The sequence below is a fragment of the Hyperolius riggenbachi genome, chromosome 3 (assembly GCF_040937935.1).
Source record: "Hyperolius riggenbachi isolate aHypRig1 chromosome 3, aHypRig1.pri, whole genome shotgun sequence".
In the NCBI taxonomy this organism is placed as follows: Eukaryota; Metazoa; Chordata; class Amphibia; order Anura; family Hyperoliidae; genus Hyperolius; species Hyperolius riggenbachi.
Window position 1 is genome coordinate 85035118 of NC_090648.1, and position 25673 is coordinate 85060790.

General features: G+C 43.9%; 1 protein-coding gene across 2 annotated transcripts in view; it reads left to right on the top strand.

The window, feature by feature from the left end:
• LOC137561029 (PDZ domain-containing protein GIPC1-like) overlaps nucleotides 1-25374 on the top strand; it is a 48791-nt gene extending 23417 nt beyond the window's left edge. Inside the window, exons 2-7 of one of the 2 annotated variants that reach the window (XM_068272244.1) lie at nucleotides 10386-10707; nucleotides 16412-16597; nucleotides 16703-16883; nucleotides 18047-18162; nucleotides 21204-21285; nucleotides 24289-25374. In XM_068272244.1, coding sequence (XP_068128345.1) covers nucleotides 10423-10707; nucleotides 16412-16597; nucleotides 16703-16883; nucleotides 18047-18162; nucleotides 21204-21285; nucleotides 24289-24440 — 1002 coding nt within the window. In that variant the 5' untranslated portion in view covers nucleotides 10386-10422 and the 3' untranslated portion in view covers nucleotides 24441-25374. The remainder of the gene's footprint in view (nucleotides 1-10385; nucleotides 10708-16411; nucleotides 16598-16702; nucleotides 16884-18046; nucleotides 18163-21203; nucleotides 21286-24288) is intronic. The other variant, XM_068272245.1, reaches the window with a different exon arrangement.
• The last annotated feature ends 299 nt before the right edge of the window (nucleotides 25375-25673 follow it).

Genomic DNA, 25673 nt, shown 5'->3' on the forward strand with positions numbered 1-25673 from the left:
CAGGTAATGTATACCTGATTGGATCGGCCGCCGCTAGCGACGCGCACCCTACCCGCAGGCGATCGAGGGTAATTTCCCGCACGGCGCGATCGACGGACCGATCCGATTTCAGGAGGAAATCGGATCGGCGGGTGCGTTTAGCGCAAACGATTGGCAGCAGATTCGATCCCAGGATCAAATCTGCTGTCGAAACGGCCGCGAATCGGGCCAGTGTATGGCCACTTTAAGGTACCTCCTCTGTAGTTAATTTACCTCCTCTGTAGTTAAGTTACCTCCTCTGTAGTTATTTTCACACGCAGTTAATGAACGCAGTCTTTAACTCTGGAGTTATTTTAAGGATTAAGGGCTCGTTTCCACTGTTGCGACGCGATTTCGGCCGCATTCCGACGCTTGTAAAAACGCATGCGGATGCGTTTCCGCATGCGTTTTTACCCGCGATTTCGCGTGCGATTTCGCATGGCAGGGTGCCATGCGAAATTAACCATGACACTGCCAGGGCAAAATAACATTGAAAAGGGTGTGAAATCGCAAGCGAAATCGCGGGTAAAAACGCATGTAACAAACGCATGCGTTTTTACTATTAAATACATTAGCGGCGATTCGCATGGATTCCCGACGCAGGCGAATTCTGTGGGTCCCGCCGTGCAGATTTGGCCCGCCGCCAAATCGCTCCCGCACGCCGCACAGGTGGAAACAGCCCCGGCCACTTCAATGTACCAAGCGAATCCGCATCTCGTCACCGCATGCGGATTCGCTATGGTGGAAACGAGCCCTAAAGAGTTAACTTAAAGACAGAAGAGTTAACTTTAGGTTTGCCTGAGGTAAAATGTTTCCTGAATACTACATGCCTTATCACCATGGTAACAACTCTAGAAGAGTTATTAAAGACAAGAGATAAGCTTAGTGAATTGAGGCCTTTGTGTCCAGATCATATCCAAGCAAAAATTAGGATCCAAGGTATATTTAGTTATTCATCAATAAACAATAGACTTTCCCACTAGGAGATCCTCTCAAGGACCCACTACTCAGGTATGGAATAATCACAGTCCCCACGTCTCAATGCAGCTGGCTGCTCCACCATCTAAGTGAAAACCTAAATTTGGAAGGGGCAGTTGTAGAGTTTAACATGTTCTCTTCCGTTTCTCCTTATAGTGATATTTAAAACATGCTTCAGATCTGTTCACGCTAGAAATTAAATAGCATTGATGTCCAAAGGTTCCTTTAATCATGCGATTTTCAACAATTGTGTTTTCGTTCTCATTGAATTGTATGGATGCAAAGTAATTGATAGGCCCAATCAATCCTGAATGATGGCTAGATCTAGTCGATCAGCATGGCGTACTATTTTTTTATTATTTTTTTTTAACATACATACGATCACAACTGGTCTCAATATTGTGACGAGTTTGGAGCTGATAATGCTGTAGAATTATTAAAAACAATATTTTTATTCGATCTGTATGATCTAATAGAAAATAGAATGTCCACTAAAGAATCACACCATGAATGGGCACCTTTACAGGTCAAACTTTATATTGAATGGTTTCATATGTACAATATTTGTTTGGCTTCTGTACATGATGGGCGTTTAAAGTGTGGCATGTCTTCTAGAATAAGCAGGCTGTAGTTGCCTCTCAAGTTCTAACCTTGGGATACAGTGGATTTTGTGAGGCTGCTTTGGAAGTTTGAATGAATGGGAGGAAAAACTCTGGTATGTACAATAGAATCCCTTTTATAGTTTACTTCAAGGTACCAGGACAATTAGCTTATTATATTAGAAGTTTACTATATCAGAATTGGTCCTACATTGTATAGTTATACAGACACATTTTCTGGGACCTGACAACTGAGTTTACTATATCCAGAGGTTTACTATATCAGAGCTTACTATAATGAAATTCTACTGTATTGAGATTTTGTAAACACTCTTTTTCCTGCTGATAGAATCAAAGTTACTTCTAGGGCTGAATTTCATTTTATGATCATGGAAGATTCTCTAACTTTTCAAGTGCTTATCCAGGAACACCTAGTACAGTGATGGCTAACCTTGGCGCTCCAGCTGTGACAAAACTACAAATCCCATCATCCCTCTGCCTCCTTGAGTTATGCTTAGAGCTGTCAGAGTATTGCAATGCCTCATGGGACTTGTAGTTCCACCACAGCTGGAGTGCCAAGGTTAGCCATCACTGACCTAGTATTTCAACTATAAAGCCTTTCTCTCTCTTGAGAATCTTTTATTGGATTTTCCAAATGTTTCTACTAAAAGCAATAGTAACAGCAAAGATCCGAGTATTCGTTCAAGAGACGTGCCCTCTGTAATTGCGCGTTCCAGTTTTTCATCCATATATTAAGATCTTCCTACGGATCTTTCATTTAAATTGGGTATGAGAAAGATTTCCCAACTTCTATTAAGGTAAGCATCCTGGTCGTTGTCACGGGAAGCTTGGACTTGAAAACAACATCAGTGTGTGAGCATTCAGGCCAGATCTATGTAATCGAGGACACCACTTCTATGAGGACTCTTGGAAAAACAATCATTTATCAGGCTCTTCCCACTAAGAATGTATCACTTTCTACTCGCTGTTATCTTAGCATTTCTGCGTACATTTCACTGTGTAAGTCTTCAATATTAAAGCTGGCCATACAGTAGCTAGAAATAGTGTCAGCCAGTTGGAAACCATTCAATGAGATGAGATTGGAGGTGTTGGTTACAGCTGCCCTACCCTATAAAAAAAACACAGAATTTAGAATCATATGTAACTAGTGGTGAATATGAACAATACTGTACAGTGTCGGCTGACCACACGATATGCCTCTTCTCCAGGGGCAGCTGAAGGCGGCAGTGATTTCACTGCTTGTCAGCTGCTCCTGTCCATCGGCCGGGCGATTGCTAGCACTCTGTACAGGCGGTGGACAGGCCCCTCCCATGTAGCTGCATCGGAGTACAGCGGTTGCAATGCTCAGCTGTGACATGAGATTTGCTGCCGGGTAACGCCGCCGTGCATCAAACGTGACACTGCACTCTAACGGCACTGCACACTGTAACTCTGCACGAGTTACCAAATGCTGCCATTCAGCTGCATGTAATTGCTTGTTGTAGTTTAGCACTACGTGGAATAGTGGCCTTTAAGGATATATTTAGTTCCTGGTAGGTATGAAAGTGTTAACAGACTGGTGTGGATGTATAGTGTTCCCTGCAGCTGTGCTGTTCCCATCCGCCTCGGTAGAGTCCTGCCGTGCAGATTTCCTCTGCCTCACCTCTGCTTCATTACCACATTAGTCATATGGATTTCCTATAGATCTCAGTAGGATATGTGTCTTATGACCTCTCTTGTGACCACATGCACTTTTATAAAAGTTTCCTCCCAAGTTGGTTGTTTGATTTCACTTTTACAGCGGTCATAAACGTGTTTTCTCTCGTTTTTGTTTTTTTTAATGTTTTCTTTCTTTATGACATTGAGGGCCTTTTTTCACTATAAATCATGGTTTTCTCTGCAGATCCATGTGATGTTCAGTTTTCCCAGAGGAATTGCATTTACATTTTTCTAATAATTAATTTTATTAGCAAAAGAACTGAACTTGCAAGAAAAGCACCCAATATTTTGCAATTGATTTTCTTGCGCTTTCGAGTTTATGCAAGCGCAATTAGAGGAAAAAAATGCAGCATGCGTTACATTTGCGGGAAAATGGAATCTCATGGTAGAGACGGCAGTGGAAACCGCACACTGCGAGTTTCATTATTCCGGCTGTATTCTTGTAATCAGTCAAACGCATGCGTACCAACATTCGGATCGGAGTGCGTACAGTGGATAAGGGCCCTTACCATGTGTACCTCATACCTACAGTATGTTGCCTGCCAATGCTAGCTTCTGTTCAGGACTTGGTCTTTTTCAGAAAATCTCCTGCAACCCATAATAGAAGTTCAGTGTCCCGCCTAAAATGATAGAGATACTAGTCCTACGCTTTGGGAAACGCCCTCACAGACCAAAGCATTACAGTGAAACTGTGAATTTTTTTTGTTTGCCGTTTATCAGAAGAAATTGACTTTTTATACATTGTTTGTTTGATACAGTTTCTATGAAATAAAAGCAATCTGCACTGAGAACTACCTTTGTTTTTGATGCTCATATCCCGACACATTGCCTGCTAATTCCATTTGGGGGGTTCAGATACAATCCGGAGCCTGTAGGATCATCTTTCCATTCTTGATTGCTCAAGCCCTGTATACAACCTTGGGTTGTTCCTGGCTGGTAAGCCTTGATTTTCTTATTTGGTGATGGTGGGCACGTCTTTAAAATATCTGAAGATGATGCACGGTGGAACATTATTACGTTGTATAACCTTACGACTAATGAAACCTGAGCTAATTTGTGTATGATTTTATTCTGAACTGGACCTTGTTCGTTCACAGCAGCGGTCATTTGTAGATACCTGGTTTGCGGTCCACGATGTGAGACCTGACACCATCTCCTGGGACCTGCACTCTCAGGAGCATTCCATGGCCTGCTTTAGAAGAGCATAATGATGCCTCCACCATTCTTTACTGTTGGTGTGTTTTATCTAGATGATGTGCAGTGTTAGGCTTAGGACAAATGTGACATTAGTCTACTGGATAAAAATCTAAATTTTGGTTTTCTAAGACCACACAATATTTTTCTAGCTGACCTTTGTGATTTCTGGCAAACAGTAGTTAAGATGCATTGAAGTTTTTGTTTTGTTTTTGTTTTGTTTTTTCAAATGGCCATACCTGTGGCTCTCACTTGCCAATCTCTCCCATAAAACTACAAATGGTGAAGCAGGTAGGCAACAGCTGTATACAGAGTGACTCAAACTTTTCTTGCACATCATTTGTTCCAGCAGGCATACTTAGGCATTCCTTGATGATTCAGATGCAATCTGGTTGTAACCTGTATTTTTTTTTCTTTCCATCTTCAAACTTGTGTTTTCTTGGAGTTGGTTGTACTGTTTGTTTGCCTTTAAGGTGTAGGTTATACAGTGATGCCGACTAGCCTGAGGCAGGGGTCACACTTGTCTTTTAGTTTCTACACTTTTCAGAAAACTGAAAGACAAGTGTGACCTCTACCTTACAACAGCTAATGTAATTTATAGAGAAAACTGACAAATTGTGCAAGATGTCAGTTTTTTTTCTGCGCGCGAAATCTACATTCAAGTGTGACCTATCTCATTGATTAACATGAGTTCTCAGTTGAAAACAGTTTTTCTGTGCAGAAAACGCGCATGAAAGCCAACAAGTGTGACCCCTGCCTCAGGGTTGACTTTCCAGGTACTTTCTGTATATACATCAATCAGTTCAACCCCCTTCTCTCCACACAGGTTGGTATCTGCTTTGAACGGTGGATCCGAGGTGAACTTTTACTCATTGCATAATTGTGTTCCTTTCCTATTGTTTATAGGGCATTCCTTAACCCCCTTGGCGGTATGAAAAATACCGCCAGGGGGCAGCGCAGCAGGTTTTTAAAAAAATTTTTTTTTTTAAATCATGTAGCGAGCCCAGGGCTCGCTACATGATAGCCGCTGCTCAGCGGCATCCCCCCAGCCCCGCCGATCGCCTCCGGCGATAGGCGATCAGGAAATCCCGTTCAAAGAACGGGATTTCATGGAGGGCTTCCCCCGTCGCCATGGCGACGGGGCGGGATGACGTCGCCGACGTCAGCGACGTCGGGACGTCATTGGGAGACCCGATCCACCCCTTGGCGCTGCCTGGCACTGATTGGCCAGGCAGCGCAGGGGTCTGGGGGGGGGGGGGGCCGCGCGCCGCACCGGATAGCGGCGATCGGGCGCGCGGCGGCGATCGGGGTGCTGGCGCAGCTAGCAAAGTGCTAGCTGCGTCCAGCAAAAAAAAAAAATTATGTAAATCGGCCCAGCAGGGCCTGAGCGGCACCCTCCGGCGGCTTACCCCGTGTCACACACGGGGTTACCGCTAAGGAGGTTAAGCCAAATACTTTTTTGTTTTTGTTGCAATACTCTAATTCCCTATAAACTAAAAAAGCCACGCCCACAGGTTTTCAGAGAGCCAAGGCAGTAGCAAGGGCTCATGGGAGCTGAGTTTGAGCAGGAGGAGAGGGAGATGTTACTAGCCATTGATTTCAGAGGCAGAGGGGAGGAAGGAGGAGGAGGGTTGATTAGTTTTTTTCACAGGCTTCGTGATCAAGATACAGATAAGCCTGCCTCTGTGTAATGTTTACAAACAACATGGCTGCTGTCACTGTATCACAGGAAGAAAGAATCATTTTCTATTAAAGCTATTTGCAGCTATATTTGCTGTATAAACTATCTAAACTTTAGATATGATATATAGACAAGTTACCTGTTATAGTTAGTTTTTCATCTCGGATACGCTTTAAGGGAATCTGTAAGGTTTCTGTAATGAATGTACTTTGGCATCAGTACGATTGAACCTTTATGCTCAGGTCCTGTTCGTAATGGATTAAAACGGCCTGTTCAGATCGGAGCAGACCAGTTAAGTGCGGATGCGTTTCCACCACAGTTTTCGATGGGTAACATATCCGCTATCTGGTAAAAGTGCAGCAGATTGTGACTTTCTGTTATGTTTACCGTAAAGCAGGAAATGGATCTTTTAAAAATATCAAGTGGAAGATCAAGCTATTTTTTTACATTGGATCAATTTGCATGTCCGTTGCTGTGTCACCAAAAAAGGTACTGAACTAGTAGATTTTTGGTCCAAGTGGGAACTGAGTCTTAGTGAGCTGCCTCTACACCTACCAATGGTTTCAGGAAAGGGAAACCATTTTTTAAAGTGTAACTGTCGGGCATAAAATAAAAAAATCTATTATTTTTATCTAGTAAACTACTAAAGATGCTAACCAGGCAATCTAAAAGTTAAAATCACTATTAATTTTCTTGTTGATAAATGGTCATTCCCCAGTTTACCTGACTCTTATTTGGTACACACAAAGGAAGTTGCAGGGAATGCTGGGTTGTCCTTTTTTTGCTTTTCTACTTCCCCCTCAGACTTAACTAATGCAGCCTGATTGGCTGAAGCCTCTTTTCCTCCTGTTTTCCCCTCCCACACCTCTGTTTCTCTCTGATTGGCCAACATTTCTCATGCTGAGACAATGCATTTGGCACCGACCAAAATTACCCCAAGAGCGCAGAGAAAATTCATCTGAGAGGCCACAAAAGACCCCAGGACAACATCTAAAGAACTGCAGGCCTCACTTGCCTCAATTAAGGTCAGTGTTCACGACTCCGCCATAAAAAAGAGACTGGGCAAAAACGGCCTGCATGGCATATATCCAAGGCGCAAACCACTTTTAAGCAAAAAGAACATTAAGGCTTGTCTCAGTTTTGCTAAAAAACATCTCAATGATTGCCAAGACTTTTGGGAAAATACCTTGTGGACCGATGAGACAAAAGTTGAACTTTTTGGAAGGTGCGTGTCCCGTTACATCTGGCGTAGAAGTAACACAGCATTTCAGCAAAAGAACATCATACCAACAGTAAAATATGGTGGTGGTGGTAGTGTGATGGTCTGGGGTTGTTTTGCTGCTTCAGGACCTGGAAGGCTTGCTGTGATAGATGGAACCATGAATTCTACTGTCTACCAAAAAATCCTGAAGGAGAATGTCCGGCCATCTGTTCGTCAACTCAAGCTGAAGCGATCTTGGGTGCTGCAGCAGGACAATGACCCAAAACACACCAGCAAATCCACCTCTGAATGGCTGAAGAAAAACAAAATGAAGACTTTGGAGTGGCCTAGTCAAAGTCCTGACCTGAATCCTATTGAGATGTTGTGGCATGACCTTAAAAAGGCGGTTCATGCTAGAAAACCCTCAAATAAAGCTGAATTGCAACAATTCTGCAAAGATGAGTGGGCCAAAATTCCTCCAGAGCGCTGTAAAAGACTCGTTGCAAGTTATCGTAAACGCTTGATTGCAGTTATTGCAGCTAAGGGTGGCCCAACCAGTTATTAGGTTCAGGGGGCAATTTCTTTTTCACACAGGGCCATGTAGGTTTTGAGTTATTTTTTTTCTCACTAAATAATTAAAACCATCATTTAAAACTGCATTTTGTGTTTAATTATGTTATCTTTGACTAATAGTTAACGGTTTTTGATGAGCAGGAACATTTAAGTGCGACAAACATGCAAAAGAATAAGAAATCGGGAAGGGGGCAAATAGTTTTTCACATCACTGTATGTAGGTGTAATATTACTATTTGTCCACAAGATGTCCTTGCACATTTTTTCTTATAAGAGTACAATAAGTATCCTAATAGGGAGTAATGCTTAGCTGTGTTACTTGGAAGTGAGGAAGGCATCTCAGTGATTACTGCGATCACGGTGGCCTAGAGGAGAGATGAACGAAGTTCCCACTCATTAAAGGAATACTATCGTTTCACATATTTTTTTCAATTGACACAGGAATTGTTTGGGAATTGCTGCTAAGTACCAGTGTGTATACATTTTAGTAGCAACTTATTTGTTTACTGTTATCAAAATACATTCAAACTTTACTGACGCCAAAACTGACGGCTGACTGAGCCATGAGGAGAGGGGAGATTCCCCTCACACTTGATCAGTTAACTCTATGTGTAGCTCTGTGTGTGACAGAGAAGAGAGCTCCCAACAGCTGCAGCTTCTGTGTCCTGTGTTTCTGACTGAAGTGTCTGAAGAGAGCAGAGGAAATGTAACTAATTGTCACAGCTTTTTCATACTGTTTTTGCTTTCAGAGTTTGATATGTTTGATATTTGCTTTCTGTAGTCTGATATGCAACTCTGGCTGTGCATTGAAGCAGACACCCCTTCTGCAATTGATGTGTCCCAATATAGCTAAATCCTACCCTCAATAAATTACAGTTTTTTGCCTCTGATATTTAACATGAAAAGTAGGAAAATGTTTACACAGCTACTTAGACATTATTTGCACACTGTCATTTTAGAACACTTTGGTATCGATAGTATTCCTTTAATCGATCGGCGGAAACGAGCGAGTGGGAGGCAGCAGTGTGGCGGCACCAATTGGGAATGATCACTGTTTAACGAAAACAGTGATCATTCTCGGTGAACATGCACGATTGCCTCAGGAGACTTCTGTCCCCCTGCCACCAATCCCTCCTGAGGAGGGGACCATTGCGATCGCAGGCTTCTGCCCTATCGTGCGCACAACCCCACAGGCTGTACAGACGTGAACACCTGTTGGTACAGCAGCACCTGACGCGGACGTGAGGCTCATGTCTGTGCGGCAGTAATGGTTGTTTGTTTGTTTTTACTGCAACATTTTTATTTGGGTACTATGGGAGAGTGTGGGTGGGAAGGAGTTAATTTTAAATGTATGTGTGGGTTATTGATGCCGGCAATCATTAACACGGGGACTTAGATTCATCCCCGCAAGGGTGCAAGCGACCGACGTTGGATTTAATGAACTATTATCTACGTCAGCTCTGGTTGTTCAGTAAGCCTGCACCTATTCAGTAGGAGTCCTCAGGCAAGACTCCCTAACACTGCTACTGCCTATAGAGCACGCCCTAGTGGCTGCAGCTCTGGCGCTTTGAGTCCGTCAGGAGAAAAGCGCGATATAAATGTTCTGTGGGGTTTTTTTTTTTTTTTTTTACGTCCCTGGGCAAGAACTGAAGTCCTGCAGGATGTAGATAATCCGTTGCAAACCACATAAATCTGGACTATATATCCTGTGTAATCTATAGGTGGGTTCCCCTTCCTGCTCAGATCTCTAAACTTCACAGCCGCCCAGAAGTTCCACAACTGCAGGCGCAAGTTCCATTGAAAGAAAGTCACCGTGTGCCTGCGCAGTTCTCAGGCGTGCGATACCACTTGGGAGAAAATGTGTTTGACTGGAAGATCCTGTCAAATGTGAAGGGTAACTGAGGTCCCCACAGACAACGAGCAGCGGTAGCACAAACAGGAGCAGATAATCTAGCCCACCATGGGCTTTATTAAGTAATATTGACGTCAGTTCAGGGTTACTTTTAAACCTTTGATGATAACAGGTTGTTCAACCGCTCAACCGCTTTTGATACTTCTTAGTACCAGGGAGTCAATCAGTGAGCACCCCGGCCCAGTAGGGTGCAACGATCAGTATCAAACAAGGGAAATGACCGGGTCTCCACCTGGATATAATGGCTATAAAAGCTAAATGTTATTGTATCACAGTGAAATGCACAGTGTATTTCACTGTGATAAAATACCATTTATCTTTAATTGAATAATAATAATTGTACGGAAAGTTAATGGCGGTATTGGGAAAGACACCACATATAGTCATCTAAAGAAGGCGATGGCTTTTAATGGTTCCACAGGTAGCCTGTCAGGATGAATGGAGCTATATGAAGATACAGTCATAGGAAACCATTGGTATGTAACCGCCTTGCTTCTTTTTTGTTTACAGTTTCCTCTTTGGTATTGCTGGACATTACGGAGCCCCAATGCCTCTGGGCCTCGGACGTAGAAAGAAGGCCTCTCCGCTGATGGAGGAAGATGATGTGGGGGAGCGCACGGCGTTAGGGGTGTCCCAGGCTGGCGGGGTGCCAGGTGGCTCTCTGTCTCCTCAAGCTCCCGGCCTCCCTCCTCCTGCTCCCGCCCTGCGGCCACGGTTGGTTTTCCACGCCCAGCTTGCCCACGGAAGCCCTACGGGGAGGATTGAAGGATTCAGCAATGTGAAGGAGCTCTATGCCAAGATAGCCGAGGCATTCAACATACCGAATGGAGATGTAAGTATATCACTGCAAGTATGCGTGTACTGCCGGTTACTAAAAGCTTATCAAGCTGACCTTAAATGCTGAGAGGTTGTGATGGCTTCACGGACTGCTGCCACTAGAGCTCCTGGAATAGCCTATGCCAGCTCAGGTTTCCTAATAGTATGCATAGGCACAGGTCTCATAAACACTGCTCCGTGCCTTGGCACCTATAACCTATTGGAGTACAGTTACAAGGGTATGCCTGCTGCCTATGCTGATAAAGATTCAGGAGGGGTGCACTGAATTTCTGTTTGGGGAATCCATCAGGAACTTCCAGCAATGGAAGTAAAAAGAGCAGAGTAGATCGGCACTAGATGAGGTAGACCTTACTGGAGGGGGTCGGCCGGGGGTTACTCACTGTGCCTCCGGATCAATACAGTCTTGACAGTATGAAAGAAGAAAAGAATCCGGGCACCAGATGAGCTGCTGTGCAAACCCACTTTATTTCATCCCACCAGACAGATACAGCATACAAAACATGGTCTAAGGCCGCCATCTATTGTATGCTGTATCGTTCTGGTGGGATGAAATAAAGTGGGTTTGCACAGCAGCTCATCTGGTGCCCGGATTCTTTTCTTCTTTCATACCTTTCAACAATGCAATAGTACTCTTGCATTGTTGTTCTCATACATTTTGTTACATTACAGGTTTTCTTTAAGGCCTCGTTCACATCATTAGCGCAGATGGATGTGCGATTGGAACGCAACGCGTCCGATCGCACGCCATCTGCGCTCCTATGCGCTGCGCTGCAGATCCCATTCATTACAATGAATGGGATCTGCGCTGCGATTCCCAAAAATGCGTGCAGCACGCGATAGCGCAATCTCGCTGCCACGCAGCGCATATGATGGGAACGGTAGAAGGGCTGTCTATGCCCTTCTACCGTTCTTGCGTGTCGCACACTATACGCGCTGCCAAAATGCGCACGGCAGCGCGTATAGTCTAAACGAGGCCTAAAGGATAACTGAAGAGAGAGGGATATGAAGGTTGCCATATTTATTTCCTTTTAACCACTTGCCGACCGCGCACTCATACCGCGCGTCGGCAAAGTGGCAGCTGCAGGACCAGCGACACAGATCTGCGTCGCCGGCTGCAGGCTAATTAATCAGGAAGCAGCCGCTCGCACGAGCGGCTGCTTCCTGTCAATTCACGGCGGGGGGCTCCGTGATTAGCCTGCGGGCTGCCGATCGCGGCTCGCAGGCTAAATGTAAACACAAGCGGAAATAATCCGCTTTGTTTACATTCGTACAACGCTGCTAACAGTAGCAGTGTTGTACCAGATCAGCGATCCCCGGCCAATCAGCGGCCGGGGATCGCTGTCACATGACAGGCAGGAGCCTGTTAGAGGCTGCACAGGACAGATCCGTTCCTGTGCAGCCTCGGATCTCTGGGGAAGGGAGGGAGGAGAGGTAGGGGGGGAATTTCGCCGCAGAGGGGGGCTTTGAGGTAAAGGGTGGGTCCTCAAGTGGTTAAAGGGGAACTTCAGCTTAAACAAACATACTGTCATCAAGTTACATTCGTTATGTTAATTAGAATAGATAGGTAATATAATTTCTTACCCACCCTGTTTTAAAAGAACAAGCAAATGTTTGTGATTCATGGGGGCTGCCATCTTTGTCATGGGGACAGCCATCTTTTTGGTTGAAAGGAGGTGACAAGGAGCAGGAGACACAGTTCCAACTATCCTATGTCCTGATAGCCCCTCCCAGCTGCACACGCTAGGCTTCAAATGTCAAATTCAAAATGTAAAAAAAAAAATTGCACCAAAACAGCAGAACAACAAAATCAGAAATCCCATCATGCTTTGCACAGCATCAGGGGGAAAAAGCCCGGACAGTTTTCTTCTGTGCAGCTAAAAAGGAGGCTTGTATAAGAGAAACAAAGTTCTGATGCTGTGAAACTGTTAAAGAAACACAAAGCCTTTTCAGTGCTGCTGAGTCGATTTTTAGTCCGGAGGTTCACGTTAAGCAATACCAGTTGCCTGGCTGTCCTACTGATCTTCCGCCTCTAGTACTTTTAGCCATAGACCCGGAACAAGCATGCAACAGATCAGGTGTTTCTGACATTATTGTCAGATATGACAGATTAGCTGCATGCTTGTTTCTGCTGGTGTGATTCAGACACTTCTGCAACCAAACAGACCAGCAGGCAACTGGTATTGCTTAAAAGGAAATAAACATGGCAGCCTCCATAGCCTTCTCACTTCAGTTGTCCTTTTAAAGCCAAAAGTGTTGCTTCAAAGAGGAAGTGTAGTTGAAATAACAATGAATAAAATATATTTATTTTTATTTACAATATTTATTTGTAAACGATTAAGTCAGTGTTTGCCCATTGTAAAAGCTTTACTTTACCTGACTTGCTTTCTTCAGTGCTGGCTGGTAATCTCTGCTGAATGTTTGTTGCTGAGGGTTCTAAAGCTAGTAGAAAAGATCTGTCCTCCCAGAATACAGCAATAAATAGATATAGGAAGTGTTTGCGATACTGAAACCAGGATATTTAATGTAAAAGTAGGTATCCTAAATAATTTAAGCAAAAAACAAAGGGGGTACGGGATATCACCCCAAACCGGCTCGTCTCACCCATAAAAATGAATATAGGCTTAAAAAAGGAAAGTATAGGGAGCTCCCTATACTTTCCTTTTTTAATCCTAAATAATTTACTGAATTCTACTATATCTCACTATGGTTCTTCTTTAGTGTACTTAAAACGAGCACTTAAAAAAAAAAAAAAAAAAAAGATACATGCCTGTGGCTTTCTCCAGCCCCCTTCAGGCCGATAGCTCCCTCGCCGTCCTCTCGGGCTTCCTCATCCTCTGATAGTCTCCACAGTAAAGCCGCTAGTCATGGTGAGTTGGTGCATGCGCAGTCCGGCCGCATGCACGCACTCCTGGCGATGGAAGCCCACACAGGCTGGCCCGCACATGCACTGAACACTGCAACTACAGGAATTACTGGGGAGGCTTGAGGCAGCCTGGGAGGACGGCGAGGGCACCATTGACCTGAAAGGGGTTGGAGGAAGCCCCAGGCAAGTGTATTTTTTATTTTTTTTCATGTCCATCTTGGCTTTCGTCTAATACACTGAAAACTAGACGAATCATAATACATTTTAAAGAGAGTCTGTAATGAAGAAAAATCCCCTCTGGGGGATACTTACCTCGGGAGGGGGAAGCCCCTGGATCCTAACGAGGCTTCCCCCGTCCTCCGGTGTCCCGGCAATCCAGCGCTGTGTCCCAATGAAGTGCGGCCAGGTAAATATTTTCCTACCGTGATCCTGCGCAGGCGCATTATCGGCTCTTCATTCGGGTAAGGCAGAAATAGCCGAACCTGATTGTATCTGCTCTACTGCGCAGGGGCGACTCCTTTGTGCCTGTAGAGAGGATACGATTTCGCTCCATTTCCACCTAGCCCGAATGAAAAGCCGCCAGTGCGTCTGTGCAGGATCGCGGTAAATAAATCCTCACCAGCCAGCGCTGGATTCCTGCTATCTTCATGGGAACCCTGAGGCTTCCCCCTCCCGAGGTAAGTATCCCCCAGAGGGGGATACAAAATAACATTTGTAAGGCGCTTTTCTCTCCCGTAGGACTCAAAGCGCATAAGCATGGCTCTTTAAATACAGTTGTACCTTTGCCTGTGGTACACTGCCAGTTAAAAGCTTTATGTGTAAAAAAGAAAAACAAATTTCACAGGCCATGCCTTGTAGATCCAGATAGGTATTTGCAAGAACATCGATCAATGCTGGTCTCCAGTAGAGAGCGTTATTGAATGATGAAAGCTAGACTTTGTACTGGGCTGAATAAGCAGCCAGCCTCCTGTCTTCCTCCAGCTCTCTCTAGTGCAGACCAGGATCAGGAGACTATGTACACCAGCATTGGGAAGCTGAAGGCTATGGGACTGACTAGTGTGGGTCTATCTAATACTAGAGGCAGTTAATCCAACACCATGCTTGACAGTATACAGATCATTGTGCAGCATACATGGAAAAGTGGATGTATGTAAAATGCTCCAGAGCACATCTGTTTGTTTTAGCAGCCAAACAGGACTTAAAGGACGACTGAAGTAAGAGGTATACGGAGGCTGCCATATTTATTTCCTTTTAATCAATACCAGTTGCCTGGCAGCCCTGCTGGTCTATTTCTCTGCAGTAGTATCTGAATAACACCAGAAACAAGCATGCAGCTAGTCTTGTCAGATCTGACTTTAAAGTCTGAAACGCCTGATCTGCTGCATGCTTGTTCAGGGGCTATGGCTAATAGTATTAGAGGCAGAGGATCAGCAGGGCTGCCAGGCAACTGGTATTGCTTAAAAGGAAATAAACATGAAAGCCTCCATATACCTCTCTCCTCAGTTCCCCTTTAAGTCTAGCCTTCTAAGAAATATCTTTGCAAAAATAGAACTTGAACACTTCTCTTTTATTTATAGATTATTCATACATTGTACAAATTGCAGACTTCAATACATAACTAAAAACTATGACAAAGATAAAAAATGACCATGTTCCGCAGAGCTTACAGTCCAAGGCGTGTAGAAGCATTGGTTGCAGAAATTGGGTGGGTTTGTGTGAGTGGTTACTCAGTAATGAAGTGGTAAGACAGAACTAAGGATGAACTGGCACTTTTGGAGATGTGGGCTTTGAGAGTCTCTGTCATTCAGGTAAAGGGAGTGGGCAAATCTAATAAGACAACATCAAGCGTATCACAGAGTGGATCACCCTAACTTTTCAAAGGTATGCTAAATGTAAGTGGCTTGAAAGTCAAGAAAAATTACACAAGTTGGTAAATGCCCCTGATAAAGCAGATCTGAACTCAGAACTTCCTCTCTGCTCTAAAAGATAAGCAACAGCATAATAACCTTTAAACAAAAACATTTTTTTGTTACAGCTGAGGGCCTGTACACACTGCTGCGCTTTTAAAATCGCATGCGATTTTTTTTTTTTTTTTTTTTTAAATCGCAAGCCTTCATGAGAATAGGAAAAGTGCATCGCACCAGTGTGTACAGGTCTTCACGATTTTCATTATTTTTCAAAAGACCTTGCGATTTGAAAAGCGCAGCAGTGTGTACAGGCCCTTATACAAATCCTGTAATAAATCTGCAGTGTCTACTTCCTGCTTTCATTGAAGCAGACATTTTGTTAACCTCCCTTGCGGTATTGAGTTATACACGTCCATACAAAGCATGCTGTGAACAGTATTGACAGGCATACACGTCAGTACTCTCCTGCACTGTATACTGGACCCTTGCTTGACACATTTTGGCAAGTTACAGGGAAAAAAAGTTATAAAAATTAATTTGATCACCTTTTGCACAGAAATCCTGGGGAAATTGAATGCCAGGGAGGTTAACATCCCGTGTTTACAAATGAGCTCTCTGCCGTGGCAGTCAGCTGACAAAGCTGAGGGATCAAATTACAACTTGTGTTTAGTCACAGATAAGGGGGAATTAGACAGGCTGAACTCTCTAAATACATACCGGGTGCATTTCTCCCTCTTTTCCTTCTTTCCGGTGCAAGAGTTCAGGTCCACTTTAATGGTTGGGGGGGAAAAAAGAGTAAATGTCCCTATGTGTGCTTTCTGTGTCATTGTTTTATCCGTATTATTTGGTTGTTTGTTTGTTTTAAATGGGCTTTGACTACTTTGTTCCTAAAGATGCCTTATTGATGCATATGTATTGGCTTTGCACAGGTAATGTTCTGCACCCTGAACACTCACCGCCTAGACATGGATAAGCTTCTGGGTGGGCAGATAGGCCTTGAGGACTTCATCTTTGCTCACGTGCGAGGGCAGAAAAAGGAACTGGAGGTGTATAAATCTGAGGATTCCCTGGGCCTCACCATCACCGACAATGGTGCTGGTTATGCCTTTATTAAGGTACTCTCTTCTTACTGTTCTAGATCCAACACTGCCTGATTCTGGTGTCTGTTTACTCCTCATAAACCTTTCCAGCAATGGGTGACCTGTTCTTCTTACCTACAGCGTATTAAAGAAGGCAGCATTATACACCGCATGCAGCTCATCGGCGTGGGAGACATGATTGAGTCCATCAATGGCAGGAATCTGATTGGCAGCCGTCACTTTGAGGTGGCCAGGACACTGAAAGAATTGCCTCGAGGGAGGACCTTCAACATGAAGCTCTGTGAACCCAGAAAGGCTTTTGGTAACTATTTACCACGAAGTATGAAGTACTCTGAGCAGCACTAGAACGTTATATATGGAGTCAGAGAATGTGACACCTGATCAGTTTATTAGCCTGTGACTGGCTGAGTCTGATAGTGACCATGTGTCTCACTTACTGTGTGAGGTAAAACAGGAAGCAGAAGTGACTGACTGAAAGTGGCTGATATACATGTATAAGACTTTAATCATGTGATCATGGGTCACTTTTTTTGTTCCTGTGTATTCATATACGGTAGTTTTGCTTTTAAGAGAAATCTTGTAGAAAAAGTTGATAATCTTTCTTTAGCAGTAACAAAATGAGGAAGAAGGCTGTTTAATGAGTCTTAGCTTCTTGCAAATTGCTCCACGCCAATTGGCGTGAACGCGGTGGCAGCCCCGGGACCGCTCAACGCCAATTGGCATGGAGTCCTGGGGGCGGAGAATGCAGGGGATCGTGCGCGCCGATCCCCGCTCTGTCATCGGTCTCCCAGCCGCTAGGAGACCGTTAGAAGGCGAAACCGCCATCTGTTTACATGGTACAGCACTGTGATCTACGGCAGCGCTGTACTGGGGACAGCCGTGTAAACAAATATGCTGGCAGGGATAAGAGCAGAGAAAGCTCTGTTTGATGGGGGGGGGGGGGGGGGGGGGTTAAATTAGTTGAAGTGAACCTGGTTTCAGGAGTAGAGAAATGTTTACCTTTTTTGGTAAGCTGAGGTTGTGGGGAAGAGGTGTGGAAGTTTACCAGGCACATGAGGGGGTCCCATGCTAATTTTGCTGCAAGGGTCCCATGGGTTGTTGCTGCACCCCACCTCAAACTGACAATGTTTCAACCAGAAACTCTGTCGCCGGTTTGCTCTGGTTGTGGAGGCAATGTGCTGTCGTTTGTACTGCCTACAATCATGCACATTTGAAGTTCTCGGGGGCTACATAAAATGGCAAGAAGGCCGCATTTGGGCCGCAAGCCTTGAGTTTGACACCCGTGCTTTAGACAGCAAAGTTACAAGTCTTGGTAGAATCATGTATGCTACAGTTTTCACTGTAAGTAGATTTACAGTTGTTGTAAATGAGAGTGTTTCATACACAATGTAGAAATTACAGTTGTTCCACAGATTACTGCTAGGCCATGGAATCAGCATTTTACATATTTTCTTCTCTTTTTAGAAATGATTGGTCAGCGCACCGGCAGTTCCGGCAATAGTTCTGGCATATCATCGGGGAAGGGGACCTTACGACTCAGAACCAAGGGGCCATCCACTGTGGAGGAGCTGGTGAGAGAGGTGGGGAGTATAGATATATAGTAAGAATATAACATGCATATGGAAAGCGGAAGTCTGTGTACACATTTTTCACTTCTTTGGGAAACCTTTCTGATTTGTATACTATAACATCTCCCGTCTTTAGTTCCTCTAATGCTAGGTACACATGTTACGTTTTTTCGGTCGATTTGCCGTTTGATCCTCTTTTCTTATCAATTTCCCTTCACTTCTATGAGAAATCAAGCGGTAAACAATCGATTACAATCAAGTAATGTCGGACATGACGGAAATGATCAATCGAACGCATCTATCGAACGAAAAAAACTGGTACCTGCTGTGTACCTAGCATTAGGCCAGTGATCTGCAAACGTGACTCTCCAGCTGTTAAGGAACTACAATTCCCACAATGCATTTGCCTTTATAAATCATGGCTGTGGCTGTCAGACTTCTGCAATGCATTGTGGGACTTGTAGTTCCTTAACAGGTGGAGTGCCAAGTTTGCAGATCACTGCATTAGACCATATAGTATCTCTCTGTGACGTAGTTCTGTGCTCCTTCCCACGAGCATGAGCAGAGATGTGCCGAATGGTGAACCCAAACTTCTTAAAACAGAAGGTATCATGGAAGACCCCAAATGCTCACGCCAATCTGACTAATCCCAAATACTTGTTTTAATAAGGCAAACTTTTGAAACGGAGTGTGGCAGAGATCAAAAACTTTTACGTTTTACGTTACATGCGATTTTCAATTTTTGATGCAATTTTTTTTGTGTGTTTGTTCTTCTTCTGTTGCTAGTGAAAATCGGAATCGCAAGTTGGAGTCAGAAATCAAAATTGCGATTTTTCAGTATATAAGAAGCCTAATGCTGTAATGTTTGACTGTATTCTAAGGACTTTCTAAAATGCCAGAATACATCTACAGCTAAAGAGAACCTTCCGTGTCCTCATGCAGACCACTGCCACTGCCGGGGGCTCTTGTGAAGGTCACAGCCGCGCTCTTCTTCATGCATGATTGTGGCCATGCCAGCGCAGTAGCACCGAGCCGCTTGTGGATGAGCCGCCCCAGCTTACTGTGCAGGTGCAGTATGGCTGCGATTGTGCATGAATTGCCGGTTATCTTCCTTAAGGCTAGTACACACTAGCAATTTTGATTGGCCAATGATTGGTCAATTTTACCACCTCCATGTAGTATGAGGGCCAAACAGATTTTCAATTCTATGCAGATTATATAGGTAAATGGTCATACTACATGGAGGTGGTAAAATTGACCAATGATTGGGCAATCAAAATTGCTAGTGTGTACTAGGCTTTAGGTGTGCATGTGGCAATGGCAGAGGCCAGGAGGACGTGGGCAGCCTCTGCAGGCTTCTCTCCGCAAGTAAGTATCTGGGCTTATTTTTTTTATATTTTTTGCTTCAAGTAAACTTTAGAGTGGTCACAAATATGTAGTACCATAAAGGGTACTTTTAAAGAGACACTGAAGCGAAAAAAAAAATATGATATAGTGAATTGGTTGTGTACTATGAATAATTACTAGAAGATTAGCAGCAAAGAAAATACTCTCATACTTTTATTTTCAGGTATATAGTGTTTTTTCTAACATTGCATCATTCTATAATATGTGCACATTACACAACACTCAGCATTCAAAATGAGTCTTTCAGAGCAGTCTGTGAAGTAATGACCTCTCCTCTAGCAGAGAAAAAGTAAATCGTCCAGGAACAGTTGAGATAATAAAAGTCAGATAACAGCCCTCTCCACGACTAGTCGGAGTGCTTAATGGCTTGTTTGCATAGAGATAACAACTGGAGTTTCTCAACTCTTCCTGTACTGGAAACAATTAGACTGATGTATCTGATCTTAAAGGAAAGGTTCAGGGAAACCTGTAAAAAAATAAAAATCCCTATCCACTTACCTGGGGCTTCCTCAAGCCCGTGGCAGGCAGGAGGTGCCCTCGCCGCCGCTCCAGAGGCTTCCGGTCGTCTTCGGTGGCCGACCCGACCTGGCCAGGCCGGCTGCCAGGTCGGGCTCTTCTGCGCTCCAAGGACGGGCTCTTCTGCTTCCCACACGGGCGCGCTGACGTCATCGGACGTCATCCAGGCTGTACTGCGCAGGCGCAGTAGTTCTGCGCATGCGCAGTACAGCCCGGAGGACGTCCGATGACGTCAGCGCGCCCGCGTGGGACGCAGAAGAGTCCGTCCTTGGAGCGCAGAAGAGGCCGGCCAGGTCGGGTCGGCCACCGAAGACGACCGGAAGCCTCTGGAGCGACGGCGAGGGCTCCTCCTGCCTGCCACGGGCTGGAGGAAGCCCCAGGTAAGTGGATAGGGATTTTTATTTTTTTTACAGGTTTCCCTGAACCTTCCCTTTAATGTTTTATTTCTTAGCTGTACTACACATACAAATCATAATTATCATTTTTTTTTCGCTTCAGTGTCTCTTTAAAGAATAACAATCCTAGCAGTCTTCAGATATACTTCAACATGGCAAACTTGTAGGAGAAGGAATTCTGATCCCTGGTCTGCTTTATAGAAGACTAGGGGCCTGATCCAATTCACTTTTTCTCCTACGTATTTTTTCTCCCAGGAGATAATTTTTCATCTTGGGTAACTCTGCAATTGAAAAAGTACCAAAAAGTAGGTGAAAAAGCACTGCTGAAATTTCTGGCTTGCTAGTGACTTAAAATGCATTTTATTTATAATGTGAAAACTCGGGAAAAAATGAATTGGATCTGGCTCTTGTGATTTTTTGCTAGAGATCGGTATTTATTCTGTTGAAACATTTTAGATGAATAGAAGGTTGTAAATTTAGGGGAGGGTTGCAGTGCACAAGATTCTGGGTGGTTAGGCAGCGAAGTAAAAGTGCATAATTACTGATCTACCGCTCTCTTGTACATTATCTATTCATATACTCCTCTGCCTGGGATGGAGTTACAGGGTTGTGTTTGTTTAGTGAGGGGAGGGGATACACGAGGCCTGGAGGTGGAGCTAATAGAGCTACAGTGAGTGCAAACACTGGGGGATTTCATTCTTTGATTTCCATTTCTTCTCTTTCCTTGTGGATCAGGTATCTGTTGTTGAGGAGAAAGCCATCCAAAAGGTGGACGACCTCCTGGAAAGTTACATGGGGATTAGAGACAGTGAGCTTGGTAAGTGTCTGTCTGTTCACATTCTGCTCCTGATAGATTTAAAGAAGAACTCCAGGCAGCACTCTGGAATTTTTCTGGAATCAAAGCCCGTGTTTTTCTGCACTAGTACATTTACCACTTCGGTACCAGTACCCTCTGAAAACCTGAACTGAAAATTAAAAGTCAAAATAAGCATACACAAGTCATACTTACCTTCCATGTAGTCTACTCCTCAGTGTCTTTCTCCTTTCCCGCGTTCTGTTTGTTCACTGTGATCAAGGGAATTTTCCATCCTCCATTTTGAAAATGGTCATTACCCATAACAGCTTTCTGGTCAGCACACAGTTAAACTGTAACATCGCCCACTTGAGCCATAGGGAAACATGGACATAACCTGGTACATCAGTTTTCCTCTCAGCTATAACTGACAGCAACTGATATTTTATTGACAGCAACTGATATATTTCAGATCTGACAAAATATTGTCAGAACTGGAAGGGATCATTGTCAGAAGAAAATGGTGAGCTTCTGAAAGGAACTGATGGCAAGGTAACTATGTAATGTTCATTTGAAGTTACCTCGTGTTTATTTTAAATATTTTTACTCAGTACAGGTTCTCTTTAAGGACCAGAGGGTGCTGGTACAGTAAACCGCTGCTTCCCGACGAATCGCCGCTAAAATCCGCCGGTCACGCCGCTCTGTCCCCACCGCAGGCTGCTCTCTCTGCCGTCGCTATGACTGCAGAGCGCTGTGAGCCGGTCAGGAGCTGCTTTCATTGACTCCTGACCCTGTCACTCAATGTAAGCCAATGGGAACGGTTTACAGGAATGACAGGGCCAGGAGCCAATGAAAACTGCTCCTGCCCGGCTCACAGTGCTCTGCCGTCATAGAGGCAGCAGGGCAGCACATTGCGGCGGGGGCAGAGCAGCGAGAACGGGCGGGGGAACGCGGTCAATGGGATGTAGAGTTTACGCTAGGTCAGAACCGCAGTGCCGCCCGCCGTAGATTTAAACTGCGTCTGTCCGCAGGTAGTTAAGGAAATATTATAGAAGGTTAAACAAAAAGTCAAAGTATTGTTTGTCTTTCTGGTCAGCAGATGCAGAAATATGAGAATTGTCACTCTCACCATGCTGTTTGGCCTTGACTGATATCTTTCCACTTGTGCGTTTTGTGACAGATTTTTCTCTCAGAAAATTTGCATTGATTTTACAAGTAATGGTAGTGAATGGGTCTGTTTCCAACCAATGCGAATTTTCATACGTGTGAAAAAATCTGAGGGCCTGTCTCATTTTTTTCGGACATCACGTATGATTTGCATACAATGCTTTGCATAGGCAATGCATAGCAATGCAAAGTTTTGCGTTATTTTCGTGAAAATTCACATTAAATCTGGTTACAGGAAGTGGTCAGCAGTCATAACTAAGCTGTTACTAGGCAGATTGTTATATTTGACTAATGCGAATTATCGCGTACGAAAATTCTCATAAAAATGCGTACATATTTACAAGCGAATTTTCACCAATCAGAAAAATCTTATAAGATTTTTTTTTTTTTTTTGGATGCGAAAATTTCACGCTACAATGGAAACGTAGCTCAACACACACCATACAATCTTGGTTGTACAGATTTACCAAATCTATGTAGTATAAGGGCCAACAGATTGAAAACACCTTGAATGATTGATTGGATAAGCTCTTATACTACATGAAAGTGGTAAGATTGAACAACCACGATTGTATGGTGTGTGTTGAGCCTAAGGGTAATAAATAAAGAAAAAAGTTTAACTCACCTGGGGCTTCTAACAGCCCCCCACAGACGTTCTGTGCCCGCGCCGGGACAAAAACGCTTCTCCAGTCCCCCGCCGCAGCTCACTTCCGGAATTTGCGACTTTAATGTCGCAAGTCACCGCGCCTGTGTGGCCCCCTCCGCGCGCCTCCTCTCTCCGCCCTCCCATTGATGTCATTTCCTAGGCAGTTTAGCTATGTGGAATTTTCCCCCCAGAGCAGTCTGGGAAACCAGGCATTTATTTCCTTGGTTTCTGAATTCTCAGAAACAACCATTCCGCAGAGATCACCTGGCAGGACTAAAGATGTCACAACCATTAATACATTTCCGAATGTAAATCGGAGAAAGCAAAGATTTTACTGCGGTCAAACGCTGGCTAAATAATTTATAAATGAAAATTTTGTAAATAAAAAAAAAAAAATACAATAAAAAAGTGTATATTTGTGTGTATGTAATTTTTTGTATAATCTCTGAATTTAATATAAAGCCATTGCAGTGCATGTATATAAAGCAGCACAGCTTATCTGTTCCTGGAGGCTGGGCCTCTCTGCATTCTGGCAGTGCCTTGGACTGAGAGGCTTTCCTCCCTCTATAGCATTGCTGCTCCTCTCCCAATCTCTCAGCCTGATCAGCAATTTGAACAGTATCAGGCCTCACTCACACCTAAAATTGCAAACGCAAGCATTTTGCGTTTTTTGTGCGTTTTTTTTTTTTCCCCTTCTGGCACTCCACTGCACGCTGCGTTTTTAGAAAAAGCACTTTTCTAATCGCTTTTCCAGAGCGGTTTTGTAATTCACTCCCTGACGCAAGTCAGGAAGTGAACTCTTTGACCTGGAAAAGAATAAATACAATGTATTTATTCTTAAAAGCTCGAACGCAATCGCTGCACAAAGCTATTTTATGAGTGTTTGCGTTTTTCCTATACCTTCCATTGAGGCAAAATCGCCACAAAAATGGTCCAGGCACCTCTTTGCTGAACGCACAGCGCACGAACCGCGCTGATACGAACCTTCTCATAGAGATTCATTGCACAATCGTTTTGTGGTGATTTTAAAAATTGCCTGCTCTTGAAAAGAGACCGAAAACACCCCTAATGTGAACGAGCCCTCAGTCTGTATTCTGGGAAAGATGGCAGCCTGTGTATTGCTCTCTGTGCGGATTTCGTGAAAGATGTAAATTTGCTGTTCGGTACCAATACATTTGTGCTTTGATGTTGACTTGCCTCTTCTGTACCCACAGCCGGCACCATGGTGGAGTTGGGTATGGACAAACAGAACCCCGATGATTTCTCTCAAGCACTGGACCGTACACTAGGGGACTTCGCCTTCCCAGATGAGTTTGTTTTTGATGTTTGGGGGGCTATAGGTGATGCCAAGGCTGGACGATGCTAAGCTACCTTAACTCCGGGATCTCCCCCTGAAGGAGACCGATATGCTGCTGCCCCATCCTCATCTCCACTACCCCGGGACCAGGAGATGCTCCTGCAGTGACAGCTCTGAAGAGGGATGATGTCACAAGGGCTAAACCACTGGAGACTTTACTGGAGATCCTGCTCAAATCACTTTACTAGATGCTCTACATCACCAGCCAGGAGTGCTCCTCACACTTCTGAAGTCATTGGTTTCTTCTATAATAAGACTTATGAGGAAAAGCCTGGCACTGATACGTCTCTTGGGCAACCTCTGACATCCTGAATGATACTGACGGTTTACAGAATTCCTGGGTCCTCAGATCTCCTTCCCTTGTTTTCAGGGCCTTTTGTTATCTTCTGCTGTAGACTGAAGTCAGCTCCTAGTATGGACAGCGCCATCTACTGCACATAATTGTACACTACAACCTCTTCCCACAACCCTCTACTCCAGTACATTCCTTGGATTCCTCTCACCATGAATGAATGGATGTTAAGTATGAGTTAAAGAGCGGGTATTATGGACTCAGAGCTTATCTAGTGAAATGGGATTTTACTAAGCTAATAAGATAATAGGAATCCCCCTCTGAAAGAGGATATCTCACACGATTCCTGTACATAGGCTGAGTGCAAATTTATAGTATAATATGAAACCATATTTTCCTCTTGTCAGAGGGTACCTTTTTTAACACTAAACAAAATTGTATGTTACAGAGCCTTTTTGATAAAGATTTTGGTCTTTAGCACTGCCCCCTGGTGGGGGCATCATGGTGCATTAATAGATGAATTACCTCTGGATTACTGTGAGGTCTGCGATCTAGTTATGCATTGTTTACCTGATGGGTTTGTCTATTGTGTTTTCCATCATGACTGTAAGAGAGCGAGAGAAAATGACTATTAAAAGATTTTATACACAAGGACTGAATTCAATTCATTTTACTTTTTTTAAATGAGAGTTCCACAAATTGTCATTGGACTGGGAACTAAATAGGAATAACATTCATAATGTATACCTATTTAATTTTTTTCGCTTTAAAAGGACTCAGCAACACCACTTCTTCAGATTCTGTCTTTGGTTAGAATTCCGAATAATACCTGCAAACAGTCAGAGAGGTAATTAGAGAAAATAAGTCACCTTGAAGAATTGAAGAACATTATATTATTCCCAGGAGAATCTGCTTAGCATTTGTTTTCACAACAAAAGGTAGGAAACGCC